This window comes from Pyxicephalus adspersus, chromosome 5 (genome assembly GCF_032062135.1).
Source record: "Pyxicephalus adspersus chromosome 5, UCB_Pads_2.0, whole genome shotgun sequence".
NCBI lineage: Eukaryota > Metazoa > Chordata > Amphibia > Anura > Pyxicephalidae > Pyxicephalus > Pyxicephalus adspersus.
This window is the reverse complement of record NC_092862.1, coordinates 67,177,340-67,193,611: the sequence shown is the minus strand read 5'-3', so window position 1 is coordinate 67,193,611 and position 16,272 is coordinate 67,177,340. Positions and strand designations below refer to the sequence as shown.

The following is a 16,272-nucleotide window of genomic DNA, read 5'->3' as shown; positions in this document are numbered from 1 at the left end:
ATCAATCACTGATCACCAGCATGTATATAGCTCATAAACATCACAGACCACACAGGCAGCCTGTGTAGCAATTTTTAGGACATTTATAATTTTTGTTACACCCTTTTGAAGACTAGTTCAAAGCTTACTTCATTTTAATACTGGCTCCTTTTGCAAATACATTTTGACAGCATGCAATTATCAGCATTCCATGATTTATTTAAATTCTATTTTGACTCTGCAAATTGATTTAATTAACAGATCTAATTCTTCCTTTTTCATGGAGGAGTTCATGCCAACATATAAACACACAGCCTTTATCCCTCATACACACCACTATCTGCTCTGATCAATCCATTATCACGTTGTGACACTGGGGATTTCCAGAGGTGTGCTGAGTATGTTTAGCTTGGACTGGTGTTTGTGATCAAAGTGGAAATGGAACACAAAGATGATCTTTAGTTAAATAGAGCCAACTGTGTGACACTGTAGCTGATAAGTATTGAAAAGAACCTGACACAAGGGAAACATAAAGGCTGCCATTGCCATTTTTTGTTTTGGTAATTCTAGCTGCCTGGTTATCTTGCTGATCCCCTTGCTTCATCATAAGTAGTCACTGCCCCTGGGCAATCAGGCAATTCATATAGTTTTCATCAGACTTTTCTTACTAGCTTGGGACCCCTGCACCTTACATTACACACTACTGACCTCTCCACTTTGCATTACACACTACTGCACTTTTTGTTACATATTACTGACTTCTGCACTCTTCTTTATATTCTGCTGACCTCTTCACCCTACATTACATACTTCTGTCCTATGCATTCTGCATGTGCATATGTGCATAGTACATGAGTACATCTCATGTGCATAGTACATGAGACATATCCTTCTGTCTCATGTACTATGCATTACTTACCCCTGCCCTATGTACTCTGTGTTACATACCACCAACCTCCCCAGTCTGTGTTACATACTACTGACTTCTGCACTCCGAGTCACTTAGTTATGACATGTGAACTCTGTGTTACTTACTCCTGTCCCCTGCACTCTGTGTTACCTACAGTGAATCTTTGCACTCTGTTATTCCAGATTCCAGACAGTAGCAGGTCATGAAGATGAAGTATCTTCTGTGGCCAGGTGCCACTTATGTTAAACCTCAGTTGATAGGACCCGAGTGTGCTTTTGTCTATAGCAAATGTAAATATATATTTTTCTTGCTTTTAACAATAAAAATTTCTCTTAAAATTTTTTTGGAAGAATAAAAATATTTTGGCTACAGATACACTTTAATACATTATTAAATGTATTTTATTCAAATGGAAGCAGTGTAAATACCTGAATTTGATCTGGCGTTATCATCTACTGTCCTTGTATAGTAGAGATGGAGTCTAATATGAAGAAGGAGCCAGTCAGGTAATAAGCTGGCAAGAAGTATACTGATAGAACAAGAGAGTAGAATGAGAGATGAGCTCATCGCTGTGTCTATTTTCATTGTCCAGTTACAGGCTGTGGCAGTTCCAGGACCACCATATGATTTGGCCAGAATGATACCAGTCATCAGCATCTAGTGACAGAAAAAGTACTTTGAACTCTCTGAAAAAAAATCAGAATATCTCAACAAAAGCTGGAATTGTTACATTCCTTTTTATATGATTCTTCTTTATTATGCTTTGTTATGGCTAGAGTTCTGCTTTAAAAAATGTATCCTATTTTCTAGCAACAGGGTTGCTTAAAATAATTGTCCGCATGCCATCTATTGTACCTTAAATTATGACATCTTAATATGAATCATGAATCCTAAAAAAGCCTTCAGAGTCTAGCAAAGCTGAAGCTGTATATGAGTGAATGCCATGGCTGTGTCTCCAGGCTGTGTGCAGCCAGTGTATGGGAGGAGTAGGGGGCTGGCTCCACATCTGGGAACATAGCAAAGTATGCAGGAGCCACACACAGAGGGAAGTATTGCACAGACACAAGATACAACCCAAAGTCCCATCAGCAGGCGTTTGGGACAGTTTCCAGTGACTGACTGCATGAAAGGACATTGTGGGTGAAGGAAGAAGTCAAGAGGAGTGCTTGGAATAATTTGATTTAGAAAAATGAGGACTGGGAATGACCACAGCTCTGTGTCAGGACTGGAGTACATTCTGAGATTGTGGCAGCATAAAAGGGAATAGTTGGAACTCTTATTCCTGTCATTAAAAGGGTGAGGACAGACTTTACAGACTGGCTGGAGCACACACAGATCACCCCAGGACAGAGAGAGGAACAGATCACCCCCAGGACAGAGAGGGATCACCCCCAGGACAGAGAGGTGAACGGATCACCCCCAGGACACAGAGGTTACCAGGTCACCCCCAGGACAGAAAGTTGATCATATTTCAGATCACCCCCAGACAGAAGAGTGAACAGATCATCTAAAGGACAGAGAAAGGCTATTGAACACTGGAATCAGCTACCATTTAATGACTAGAAGCATGGAAGGCTTGGTGAAAAGATTATGGACGATTTTGATACTCTGTGTCACTTTTTGGAGTTTTGGAGCAGAAACAGTAAGTGTCTTTTTCCTTTGCAAAATGTAACTGCTATGTGAAACTGTACGTTAATTAGACATGGTGGTTTATACTTAGAGGATAGCCTGTGCACAGCAGCAATGAGCAGTGGTTTATTGCAGCACATCTGTTTTAGTGTCTGGAGAACATGTGCAACTGTTGCCCAAAGAAACTATATTTTTCTTATATTTCAAATGAAAGAAAATGTATGGTCCCCATGCAACATGTCCAGATGTGCATTTGATCCTATGAAGTACCCAAATGGCAGGTCTGATTGGTTATGGCACTGTTTTTGCATCTTGCAGACAGTTTTAGGAGCTCTGATGTAGGACTAGTTATAGGTTCTATATGTGATCATGCAACCTACCACTGCTGCCTCCTACTGGATAAACAGGAGGTCCTATAAAGAGGAAATCTTTCATATTGGTAGGGATTTGTGAAGATTATTTGTCATTGGTTGCCTCATTAAATAGAGGACTTTAAACTAGAAACATACATAAATATATGTGTTTGACAGAAGGAGGATCAGTGTCTCATACACTAACAGGGTGTGTTCTGACATGCTTTTAGTAAGTGAGCTGAGTAAATGGAGATTCCCCTCATCTGCTGTCTACTGCTGCTTAGACACATGTTTTACAAGAAAGCCTGGGCTACGGAAACTCCCTACATCCTATCATTGTGTGCTAAAAATGTACAGGATCTAGCAGCACACTGTAAATCTTATATTACACAACTGATATGATTGCATGACTTTTAAAATCCAATATAAAATATTCAGTGTGGTGGCATCACAAAATACAACTAATATTTGAAGAGTAGTCATATCACCAATCACATCTGGATAAAAGCGACATATGTAATGTGAATTATTTTTATGGAAAGCCATCTTTGTCCTCTTTGACCCATGGTTTTCAGTCCTAGCAGGGAATGAAGCCACCGTGCTTTGGTTCAAGATACATGCTATGATTATGGATTTGATTTTTTCTTAGTACAACTGGGCTTATGTTTTGCCAACCCCTTAAAGTGAAAAAAAAAAAACCCTCCCAGACACCACTACTCTAATGCACATATATAGTAGTTACATTGTCAGAGGTCACCCAATAGAAAGAAGATGTCCGATGTAAAAGAAGCAGTAGAGAAGATGGCAATATCAGCGATGGGAAGCGGGGACCTGGTATGTTTGCCAAAATGCACAAATTGGCGGTGCATATTTGTTTAATTTTGCAAGAACCTAGGTCACCCCTTTAGCTTTAGTCCCACTTTAAAATGATATTTTAGGTGGGTATTTTAGAGCAACAAACTGATGGTAAAACTCTCTTTTCATGCAAGAGTACTGCATCAAGTGACAGCCAAGACAAAACCAACTGGTTTCTGGCTACCATGATGACTGCAGATGCCAGAAATTATTGGGGACTGCAGAGAGTCAGTGTACCAACCCAAGACAAAGAAAACAAAGATTTTTTTCCACAGTGCAATAACTACATAACAATGTAAACATTAAAATATTAAAACCATCATGATTCTATGGTGGAACAGTCTCAATTATTGTTCGACACATTTCATGACAAAAACCACCTTAGCACAAACTCAAATGAGATCTATCAATTACACATGATAACACATTTTAAAACATCATTTCACATATAGGTCCATAAATAACAAAATAAACACAAAACATAAAAGCAGAGAGTTTTTTCTTTTTCATTCATATTACAAAATATATTTATTTGTTCTCCTTATGAAATTTATTTTATCATTCCAAAGTCAAGTTAGTTTAGAGTGCTTCCCTTTTTATATTTTTCTTTATGATTTGTAAATAATGCTCTGATAACACATGTTTATCAATACCACTGGTTTATTGTAAAAAGCTAACACTCTATGATAAAGTTTTTTTTTAGCCAGTGATTGGACATTTGTAACCACATGACAAAAAAAATCAAAACATTATCCTAATGCAAAATCTAATGTCAGACGTTTAAAGCAAACTTTCAAACTGCTGGAGTAGATGTCACATCCAATACCAACTACACAATAGTGCTACCTGCAGAATTACTGTTTTCTAATGAAAATGTGGATGTAATAGATGAAATATAATCCAATCTATTTTGGAAGAAGTCTAATGTTAGAAGGAAGAGGCCTAGCTCTCAACAGCACAATTGTTTACAGCACGAGTTTTAAAATAGGAATTTATTGTCTGGTTCCCAATTTCTATATTTCCATTTGTTGGTCTTTATTATCTGTTTAGGCTTCCAGTTTATGACCTAGGCTTACATAGGTTCTGTCTGTTTCAAGAGGTAAATCGTGGAAGCTGTACTACTGGTAAATAAAGCAAGCTTGTTTTGGGTGAATGGTTAAAGTCCTATTTAGGCTATGCCATGCATGTACATTAATGCAAATGATTATTGTGTGTTAGCCATACTGCATTATCCACTAAAAAGGCGAGTGACTCTTTTTTTTTTCTATTGTACTATTTCTACTACAGGTAGAAACATATTATAATAGGAAAAAAAATGCAAGGGTGTGTTTTTAGCCTTAGGACAGATGCACATGTTTGCATTGTGGCAGCATACAATAAAATGCTACAGATGGTAATGTATGAGCTGCTCATTTTAAATGGCACCTCAAGAGACCTTCCTTCTGTCTCACAAGCTCCTCACATAGACATTGCAGCTCAAACTGGGAAGGGTTCAACAACAGAAACAGTACTTTTAATTTAGAAAATAGGCGTCAGGGTTTGGCGTGGCCAGATGCTGACTGACAAGCTACAAGCTTTTGAATCAGAAATTACAATGCTGACAGCCACACTGCTGCAATTCTTTTTTCTTCCCACTGTACTGCAAACAGTCACAACCTACATAGGAGTGGCGACTCTACTCTGAATTCAGGAGCAGTGCACCATTGTTGCCACACATCACAGGTACCCGCATTAGGTCAACGTCTCAGGCAGATTCAACGGGTATTTACAGAACTTTGCAGGGGGAATAAAAGAAAACTGTAAGTGCAGAGGCATTTATAACAATACTTTATTACTATTTTTATATTAAGCCGTGTTGTTTGCTTTAAATATAAAAATAAAGCCTTGTGTGGTGCACTGGTAGCCTGTTAAACAAAAAGAAAACATGTAGGTTACAATTCCTTTCATAGTTAGATAAGTCACTTTAAATGTAGTAAGTAGCTACCAATCACATAGAAACATTAACAAAGTATAAAAACTCACTTCCCCCTATTTACAAAAAAACGTTTGTTTTTCTGTCTGGATAGTTCAAAATTGAATATTGTTGGGGCACCTGCATCCTGACCCCAAGGTTCTTGGGGGTTCCTTTGTTTATCAGCCCTACCTTTAAATTTAGATTAAAGATCAGGCAAATAGAAGCCAATCCTCTCACTAAAGTTTCTGGAGGAGTTTTGACCCTATTATTTTGAAGGTATATTAGGAAAAGGAACATCTAAATGGTAGATACATACTATATAGGTAGTTTCCCTAGAGAGATAGTTCTCTGTGGTGTTGATCACAAATCTACACAATTTGCTAAAAACTAAAAAGACACAGATTAGGTACTTAGTCATGCTAACAGGTGTGTTTATGTAAACTATGTGGGATCATTTTTTTCACATCAAGCTGCTTAACTGCTTTTGAAGGGAAATACCAAGTAGATAACAAATCAGATAAAAAAAAAAAAAAAAATAAGAAAATCAAAGGCCAAGTTCAGTTTGTTGAGTTCATGTTTTTTGACATTCTTTGTACGGTATGTTACCTGCAAACAACTTGCAAATAGCAACTGAAAACTTTGTAAAAATAAGAGTTGAGTTGTTTTAGAGTTCAAACTCCAGGGTGGTCTTCCCAATTTGGCTTCATTGCCCAGTCATTTTGCTTTTGTCTGTCAGATAATACACTCCAATATTTTATTGCAAGGTAAACCTGCCTTGTCTCTCCCTCCTATACTGCAGCTAAACATGCTGCTTACATAGGGCATGTTTGGCTTTACCCTATCGGCCTGATTTTCAAAAAGCTTTCCAAGAGTTGGGATGATAAACCATCATGGAAGAACCAAGGTGATCCATCAAACTTGAAATTAATTCCTAAAAAACATTTGCTTTTAGTTAGCAAATATTTTCATCAGCCCAAATCCATTATAGATTTCCTGAATCACTCCCCATGGTTCCCCATGATAGTCTATCTACTCCAGTCTTTCAAAGCTTTCCTAAATCAGGCCCAGCCAAGCAGAAATTTGTTGGCTATTATCTGTCAACAGACCAGGCTTTTGAGGGGGGGCCTGATAATTCCCTGCAAATGAAAAGCTCTACTATTACAGCAGAGTCTGAAGCATGGTCCAGGGCCTTATTTCTGCAAGAGGAAAGCAGTACTCAATAGACTTTGATCACCTTTCTTTGTACTGAAGGACAGAAGCAGAGAAGAGCTTTGCTTTATCACCCGAGTGTACAGTACAATAGTAGTACAATAGTATGTTTGTGTGTAAAGTACAGGACTTTGTGTGTTTGTATGTACAGTACATAAATCTGTGTATGTTTGTGTGTGCATTACAGATTTATGTTTACATGTACAGTACATGACTGTGTATTACAGTCCATAATTGCAGTAGTACAGACCACTGTGTATGTTTGTGTATATAGTCCAGAGTTCTGTGTATGTTTTAGAATACAATGCAGTTTCTGTGTACAGTGCAATTTATAAATTGTTTTGTGTTAAATGGCCTGCAGTTGTCTAGTGGTTAGGACGTCAATTTGACACCTGCCCAGGATCCCAAATTATCTAAAACTGTCCTTGTCTGTCATATAATTCACTGTAACTGTAACACTTGCCTGGTCTATTTCTCTTCTATTGTCACCTAAACAAGATGCTTATTCACTTTCTGCCAAATTGCAATATTTTGGGCTCTCAGATAATACATTGTAACTTTTATTGAAACATAAAGCCTGCTTGGTCTCTCCCTATACCAAAGCATAAAAAAGTAGTTGACATTTGTACAGCCAAAAAATGCTTTTTTATGTCACTCTAAAGTCACATGAGAGAAAAGATCCTCTTTTTTAAAAGGGTTTTCATGCTTTGTTAAATGACCATCATTTCAGTGCCCATCTCTCCATAACAATAGTTTGCCTATTAGCCTAGAGAATGACCATAAACAGCCTAACAGAAGCCACCATAACGGTCCCAGGTTGACCTAGACAAATTCGATCATTTCTGGTCACTGGTGCAATTATCATCAAATTACGTCCTAATTACCAGATACCCTGTGCAGGTACTTTCTGTAATGTAGTACAGAATGTAATGATCCTATTCAATCAAGCAAACATTATTGTTCTGGATACAGTACAGTTAAAATCTGATGATACTGTTGACTACAGCCTTTTGTAGTTATTATTCAATGACTTTGTCATTATCAGAGCAGCACACAACCGTGAGCATATGTTTTATCATTTTAACATTATCTATTATTACAATCAGGGCTCGGTTTATTTTTCCACAGAACAGGGACATAAATTTTGGCAGACTTTTTTTTACCACAAAGCACACAGCTTTGCCAGCAATATAACTGTTACTATTTCTGCAAGAGTTTAGATTTGACAAATGATGAATCATTACCAGCAATAATGACCTTTTTACCAATACTTGCTAGCTATTTTACGTTGCTAAATATAGTAGGGTCCTGTATTGTGTTGGCCATTGATCAGTGCAGAAGGTTTTAGGTTTATTAGTTAAAAAAACATTGAAGATAAAAACACTAAGGGCTTTATTTATAAAACAGGGAATCTGATTCATCAAACATTCCCTAATGGGAATCCATTACTGACATTGAAACACATGGACCTGGAAGATCCCCACAAGGGAATGTTTGAGGGAATGTCTGATTCCCTGTTTTATAAATAGAGATCAAAATAATCATATATTTCATATGTGAAAACTTGAAATGTGCCTCAACTTGCTAGAGAATTTGACTACTCCAGGAAGAGTCAATTCCCTAGCACAGCCTCCTCCCTCCATGTACATTATAGCCCTTTTCTCTTCTGGCATTGTCTAATTACTCTTTGTGCTTTCCCAGCTCATTTGCCATCCACTTACATTCTTTGTCCTTTCTTGTAGCAGGAGAATACTAAAGATTGTTGAGAATACTTGGTAACCTAGTTTTAGTGCTTTTGATTTTCTACACAGTAGAGGCTTTTATAGGTGAATAAGATCCATTATGTAGTTTAAACACACATAGAATCATATATGAAAACTTTTGGTTAAAATATATGGTCTAGCAACATGGACTCTTGTACCCATTTTAGCTAATTTAGGTTAATAGAGATCAAACATATAAATCAAGTGGAAGAGTTAAAAATGTTGTCTTTTTTATTCTGCCCGTGTCCCCATAGGCAACGTCCTTTGCTCCCTGTTGCTGTGATGCTGATATTAAGACACATATTGTAATAAAAATATTATCACTATTGCTAACTCTTCCCCATTACTAAAAATGTGTTTTTTTTTCTACCGTATGTGAGTTTGGAATTATTTTCATTACTTCCTGTCCTGGCAAAAGTTCTATCAATTCCGAGTCGGTTTATTCTGAAATTGGCATTTATATGTATTTGTGCTGCCGCAATATTTTAATTCCATGATACATATTCTTTATTTAGTAAACTACACAATTCATTTTCATCATATTAGTATTTGAAAATAAAAAACTAGAACTAAAGCTCAAATGTATTCTTCACTAATGTGTTTGTTGGATAACACATTGCAATCTACTTCCCAGAGACTGACCACAAGGCCATGCATGTGTGAATGCAGCACAAAGTGGGTATCATTTTGTAATGGAGGAAAGTGAACATTGCTAATCCTCTCTGGTAATATTGTGTTGACTAACATGTCCTCATTTTTTCCCTATTGGCATCAGATTCCTCTGCTGTTTTTCTCATTTTGTATTATGTGACCAAATTCTGACAATCACAATACACTCCTGTAAAGCAGTGCTTTGCCCATGCGGATATACTTATCTCCCTACCTACCAGCAAAAACGTTTTCATTATTCCTCTGCCACCTCATTTAGGTTCCTGGGGGTGCTAGTTGTTCAATGTTTTGCTTACACAGAGCTATGAACTCTCCTTAAATTTCATGGCTACTGCTTTACGATTGACCCATTGCCGTCATATGCTCGTTGTATTTTCTTGGCTCCTGGAGGTTAAACAGGGCAGCCGGGAAAGATAAGAAAGATGAATGTAAGCAAAACATTTATATTTGATAGGGCTTGTTGATAATAATATGAGCTTCATAAAAAGTATTACAAGTAATTGTACAAAACAAGAAGAAAGTTTTTAACAAATATATGTATGAATGGAATAGTGGTCTATGAACATTGAGTTTGTTTTCAGTTTATATCATTTATAGTGTTGTACTTGTAAAACAAAAAGGGTAGCTATGAAGCAGAGGAAGGCAGCTGCATGGATTATTCCTAGGAAAACATACATTGTTGCATTTGGGAAGCAATCAAGTGAGTGATTCAGATGTGCTTCCTGACCAGGGAACACATTTCCTGTTTTCTTGGTTCCCTCTCACCTATGGCCTCTATTCAGCCACTCCTGGGTGGAGTACTTTGTTTTATCGTTACTAAGGGTTATGTGAATATGAAAAGTGTATGTCTAGCCAAATTTTTTTGTTTTGTATACAGCAGGGAAGGGTTAAAACCCCTATTGGGTTATTCCTTTTCGGTCGGCACTCCACCAGGGAGATTTTCCTGCTCTGCCTGTCGTAAAGAAAATGAGATGACATTTATTCAAAGGGAACAAAATGTTCACCCCAGAGAGTTGGTATAAGAACAGGTGTCCCTATTGGAAGATTTCATCCCATGCATTACAAATAAATTTGGATTTGCCCTTACTTTCTGTTGACAGTGCTCATAAGGTGGCTTTCTGCAGATGGGTACAGAGGCAACAATAACAACTTGGCAAAGGGTCTTATTCTTCCCTACTTTATCCAAAACAAAAAAGAGAAAAAAACAATTGTCTTTATACATTAATCATTCACCAAAAATGTTGGTGGCACGCAATTATATAGAGAGAAACAAAAGAATGTTGACTTTTGCTCCTCCCAGCCAATAAAGAAGGCAAATTGAGTGGACATGAATGCCGCCACTTTTGGGGTTTACATATTTGGGAATGTGACCTGGCAGAGCAGGCCAAGAGCAATAAGGATTATATTAATCAGACAGATTAGAAAACCCTGTCTGGTCACTGTTATTTATGGTTGTACCACAGTTATCTGTTCTATGCTTCCTTTTCCTCCCCATTCCCTTTTGCATATCATACAGTCTGGAAACTGTACCATTCATCTGTGCAGTGCTGGCTATATTCACCAACATCTAGAGACATTGAGAATGTATAGGCATATCTTACTGTTCTTTGAATTTTTTTGCCTGTGGGCAGCAAAACAGTTTGGACTAATTAACTTTTGTAAACTCTTCAAAGCTTTTAAACTTGTAAAACTGCACTCAAAGTCTATGGTAAGATCTGTTATTCTCGTATTAAAGATCAAACTTTAATCAATGTGATCTATTTTGTATAATATCAATAGTTGATCACACAACATTTACATTTACATTTACACATTCCTGTATACCACTTTTTCTCAACTGTTTTGCACCAAAACAACCTTTGAAATATTTTAGGTCTTAGGGAATCACTGCTAAATCCAATCAATGTGTGGACAATGAGAAAATACCCTTTTTATGGTTGCAAAAGGAAAGAATTCTCACCGCATCGCAGTGGTAGCCAAAATATTACTCTTATAGTTAGCTAAAACTGTCATGCCACTGGTTCTGATAAGATGTAGGCCCTGGAACTAAATAGGCATCATTAGATGGTAGGCCAGTTAGCCACATCGTAGGGGACCAACCTTTGGCGGAACATTCACTGCAGATGAAGCCCCCTAATATACTGTGCGTTTTAAATAACAGATATTAGTTTACTATCAGTGAATGTTTGGTGAAAGTCACTTTCACTTCTTAATAAATTTGCCAAAAACCATATATAAAAAAACGCTTTATACTTTGCCAGGTCTTAATGATAATGGGAACCCCTTTGTGTTCATTCCTCTGTACACTTCTGTTTTAGATAAACGCTGGTATATTTCAATTATTTCCATGCAGAGAGAGGACAGCATGGATATGTGGGCATTCTAATATATCTGGATCAAAATATGTCCTAAGATTTTGTATCCTTGTTTGGGCTGAAACCAGACACAGAGCAATGCAGTTTTATTCATGGCTTCAATGACCGCTTTTGTCATTAAATTTAAAAATATGTTTAAAGTTTTTATGTTGTAGTTTAAATTTATAATGATCAACAGGTAAAATTTTAGCCAAGATTACCTTTTTTTTTCCATGTGAAGTCCCAGCAACGGGATGTCTGACAAAGCCAAAAGTATTATACAAACATACAGAAGTTTCATGTTCTTACTGCAAAACTCATTCTATATCAATCCATTACTTTATTTTTATCCAATACTTTATATTTGTCTATTTATTTTCTACTGGTTTGTAAGGCAATGATGACAACAATGGTGGATAGATAACAAATAATAAATACACACAGCATTAAAAAATTGGGTTGTGGGTTGGCATATAAGAGACTCATCTTTTCCTTTTCAATGGCACTGCTTCATAATCAGTTTTTTGTTTAAATCTAATCCATCTAATCTCAATTTGTGTATTCAATGGAGCCCATGTCAGCATAGCCTCACAGACTCAAGCTTCATAATATTTAAAGCAAAGTTCCATTAAGGATAAAAATTGTCTATGAATTAGCAGTAAAATAGCTGTGTGCATTGTATTGGAAATATCTGAACATTAAGGTGAAAAAGTACTTACTGAAGTATAATTTCCAGCTATAGTGGTAGTCTGGTTGTATCAGATATGGATTGTATTTTAATAAATTACTATTGTGACAACACAATGCACTTAATGTGTATCTCCCAGCTGAATTAAATACACACACTTTATATTACTAAGTGTGAAATTGTGCAAAATGTAAAATGTTATTAGTGGATTTGGTTATGTTTGCTATTTTGTACCTTTCTCTGGCAGTCTGTCAGTTATCAGCCCTGAGCTCAGGTAGAAGATCAGTCAACCCCCATGGGAACCCTATAGCTTGATACTAAACTGACATTTGTGCTCTAATGGAAAGAGATAGTAATACACTATCAGAACATACATAATGTATATGCAGGAAAGTTTTTACTAATATAGCAACATAAAAGTAAAGAATCAAATTCTTACAAATATTCCCTACTAAATATTTCATATTAAACAATAAAAGCAATAACAAGTATCAGCAAGTGTTATCAAAAATCTGTAAAAAGCCACATGCTTTTTATTGTTAGTTTCAATTTACAAAAGCTGAGCTTTGGGGAAATCAAATATTGTCTAAATACAAAGGGCAATTGTATTGTTACTTAAATCTTAGCATTCTTTTTATATTTCCTCTATAGCTGTGCAGTAATTCAGTGTGAAACTTGGCCTCTGTGCAGGAACTTCCTTTTTAGACCAGTCACTTTGCTTTTTGCAGGGTGCCTGGTTTGAGCCCCTGTAATTTTCTGTAGGTATCCTCCCAGAGCTTTCTGCACAGGTTATATGCAGGAAGGACGATAATGCTACTTTCAAGGAAACAACTGGACTTGCAACAACATTTTAGTGCACACAAAGTGGATTTTTATCCTTTGTGGATATTGGGCAATATATTTATTGAGTAAAGTGTTTGTTCGACAAATGTTTTCTTTAACATGGAATATATAGTTGTTTATACCAAATACATTACTATTCTCATATCTTTTTTGTAATACACTAAAGTTCTAATAGTGTAGAAACATTTTGTAACAGTGAATAAATCAGTTCCACTTTTTTGCATCAGAATTTTTGTGGTTTTGGTGTTTTTTCAAAATACTGAATTTATGAAGTGTTAAATTTAAAACTTAAATCCAGACACTTGCAGTCTAGGGTCTAATATTCATAAAGAATCATGTATTGTAAATGTCATGTATGTAATTGAACATGGAGCTAAAAATTCCTTTATTTTATACTTAGACTTTTTTATTTTAAAAAATCTTCTTCATACTAGTTATTGACTATTTTGTAAAATGATTTATATAAGTATAATGGTTTATTAATGTAAAGAAGAAGGGTTCATTATACAGTAGAGTCTTTTAGTATATTTTGATGCTGTTGGGATTATTGGATCAGGCTGTTCATAGACCATAGAAACCATTTACCAGTTTGTTAGGTTTGCTGGAAATCGAAATGTCCCCCTGAAATACCAGTGACCACTTTTTTCTTTGTGTCTCTGTATTTTATGTAGTACTGAGGCAACTAAGCAAATCTATTTTATTGTCTAGTAATATATCTGGAAAACACTTGTCTCATCGCATTCCTATAGGCCATACTTTGTCAGGCTGATGGGAAAGGTAGAATAAAGTAAGGGGTGGGAAGGCATTGGGATGTGTTTTGTTTTGTGGGTATTTTTGGTTTAGTTGTAAAAAGTCCTTTAAAAAAAATAGTACACCAGTAGAGTAGATGGGCATGATGTGTATATGTATTTAAGCTGTAAAACAGCGCTAACTATCATTTGTATGTACAGTGTGTGTTTGCAAGAAAGTATTGTGCAAGTATAGCATGGACATGTAGTGACTTCAAAATTCCCTCTCACACGATCTTCACCTTCCTTTTTTTTTTTTTTTTTTTTTATTTATTTTTTATTAGCAACCAATAAAAACAGACAATTACAAAACTCAAACCAGTGTATACAGATGGCAAAAGCAAATAAAAGCGTGAAAAGGCATACAATTTTACAGAAATAGTCATATCTAGCAACTTGAGAGAACATATAGCATGCCATGTAATGATAAATGGAAAAGAGAAACAAATGGTATACGTACATAAAAACATTTCCGTTATACCAGTAAGCATTCTACCATTAGGTTTCATTGGTCGCTGATTTTATATTAAAAAGTATAGGAAAAGAGAGAAAAGAAAGAGAGAAAAAGGAGAGGAGAAGTAAAAAGGGATGGGGGGGGGGGGGGTGCTGTATAGGGATATAAACAGAAAGGAGGGTAGTGGGAGTAGGGATTGGTGCACAGTGGAGGCGCTGTATGCTCACGGTAGTGGGCGAAGCAGCCGCAAATAATCTGCAGTGGTCTTAAATTCGTCCCAATAATACCAGGTACGTAAAGGTCTGCGTGCTGAACGGTCTCCTGCACTCATAAGCTCCTCCATGTATTGAATATCATTTACCCTGGTCAACCATTGCTGCACAGTAGGTGGAGCAGTTTGTCTCCATAGGGGGGGGATGCAAGCCTTGGCTGCATTCAACAAATGTCGCAGCAGCGACCTTTTATAGCATTTCCTCGACATTGCTGATACATGAAGCAAAACAAGCTCTGGTTTATCCCTTATCGACACTTCTGTCAGCTTTAGCACAATATCAGCAACAGCCGCCCAGAACGATACTAAACTAGGACAGTTCCAAAATATATGCAACAACGTCCCAACGTGTTGTCCACATCGCCAACAGTCTGAGCTAGTGTGTTGAAAGAGTTTTGCCAGCCGATCGGGGGTTCTATACCACCTGGTAAGCACTTTGTAATTAGTCTCCTGATAACGATTACTAATAGAGGCTCTATGTCCGTAATATAACATACACTCTATTTGTTCTTGGGTAAATTTAACTCCAAGGTCTCTTTCCCATTTAGCAATAAAATATGGTATTGAGGTTTCCTGAGTTGTTAGTTGTAATTTGTATGTATGAGAAAGAACTCCTCCTAAGGGATCGCCATTCACACATAAACTCTCTAGAGTACCTAGTGGGCGGCCGAAATCCTGTGCCGGAGGTAGTGATCTAATAAAGTGTTGAAACTGTATTGTCCTCCAGTTATCCAGACATCACCTTCCTAACCATCCAAAAAGTTCAATCTTCTTTGTTCAAACATCATCTACAGCCAAAATCTATTCCATGGACTGAGATGCTGGAATAAGTGAAATGATTTTCATTTTGTTGCCTGTTTAGTGGCTTTTATGTTTTTGGATGTGCGTCCATGTGTTGTTTATTACAGCTCATCCCCATGCTGCAGCCTCTTATTCTTTGTCTTACTAGAGAATTACATGTATTGTTTGAGTGAAAGGTCACTAAGGGGGAAAGAATGAGAAATTCTTGTATCTTGCAGGAGGCCCAGCAGTCATATTTTTCCCAAAATTTTTAAAATATTTTTTATTAATTATATTTTGTTTAGTCATGTGCATTGCGGTAGGACAGATTATTCATTCTGAAAAGGGTGCCCAGGCACCACAAAACAGGGTAACCTTGTCATTGATAACTATCTTTACAGCTAATCTTTTTTCCTATTTTAAAAGCATATCTAATATGTAAAATAACTCATAATGTTTTTGTTTAATTCTACATTTATGTTTAGCTGTATGAAGAACATGCATGTCCATTTTCTGTTGCCCACGCTGAAAGGGACTGTTGTTGTAAAACAGGAACATGGGTTCTGTGCTCATCCACTGTGACAATACATTTTTAGCAGCGGATGTGGGAGAACAAAGTAGAGCTTGGCAAGAAAATGCATAGCCTGCTCTACATCTGTTTTGCAGCTGGGAAATGCTGAAGCATAATAAAACATTTTTTTGGAATTTCTTCCTGGAAACAAGTTTAGTCCGTCCGATTTAAATATATTTTTCTGGACTGTGAATTACGAGTT

General features: G+C 36.7%; 1 protein-coding gene across 1 annotated transcript in view; it reads left to right on the top strand.

The window, feature by feature from the left end:
* The first annotated feature begins 1,928 nt into the window (after positions 1-1,928).
* The window catches only part of TNFRSF11A (TNF receptor superfamily member 11a), a 45,650-nt gene continuing 31,306 nt past the window's right edge, over positions 1,929-16,272 (top strand). Inside the window, exon 1 of the mRNA XM_072411822.1 lies at positions 1,929-2,531. Within this exon, the coding sequence (XP_072267923.1) occupies positions 2,445-2,531 (87 nt within the window). The 5' untranslated portion in view covers positions 1,929-2,444. The remainder of the gene's footprint in view (positions 2,532-16,272) is intronic.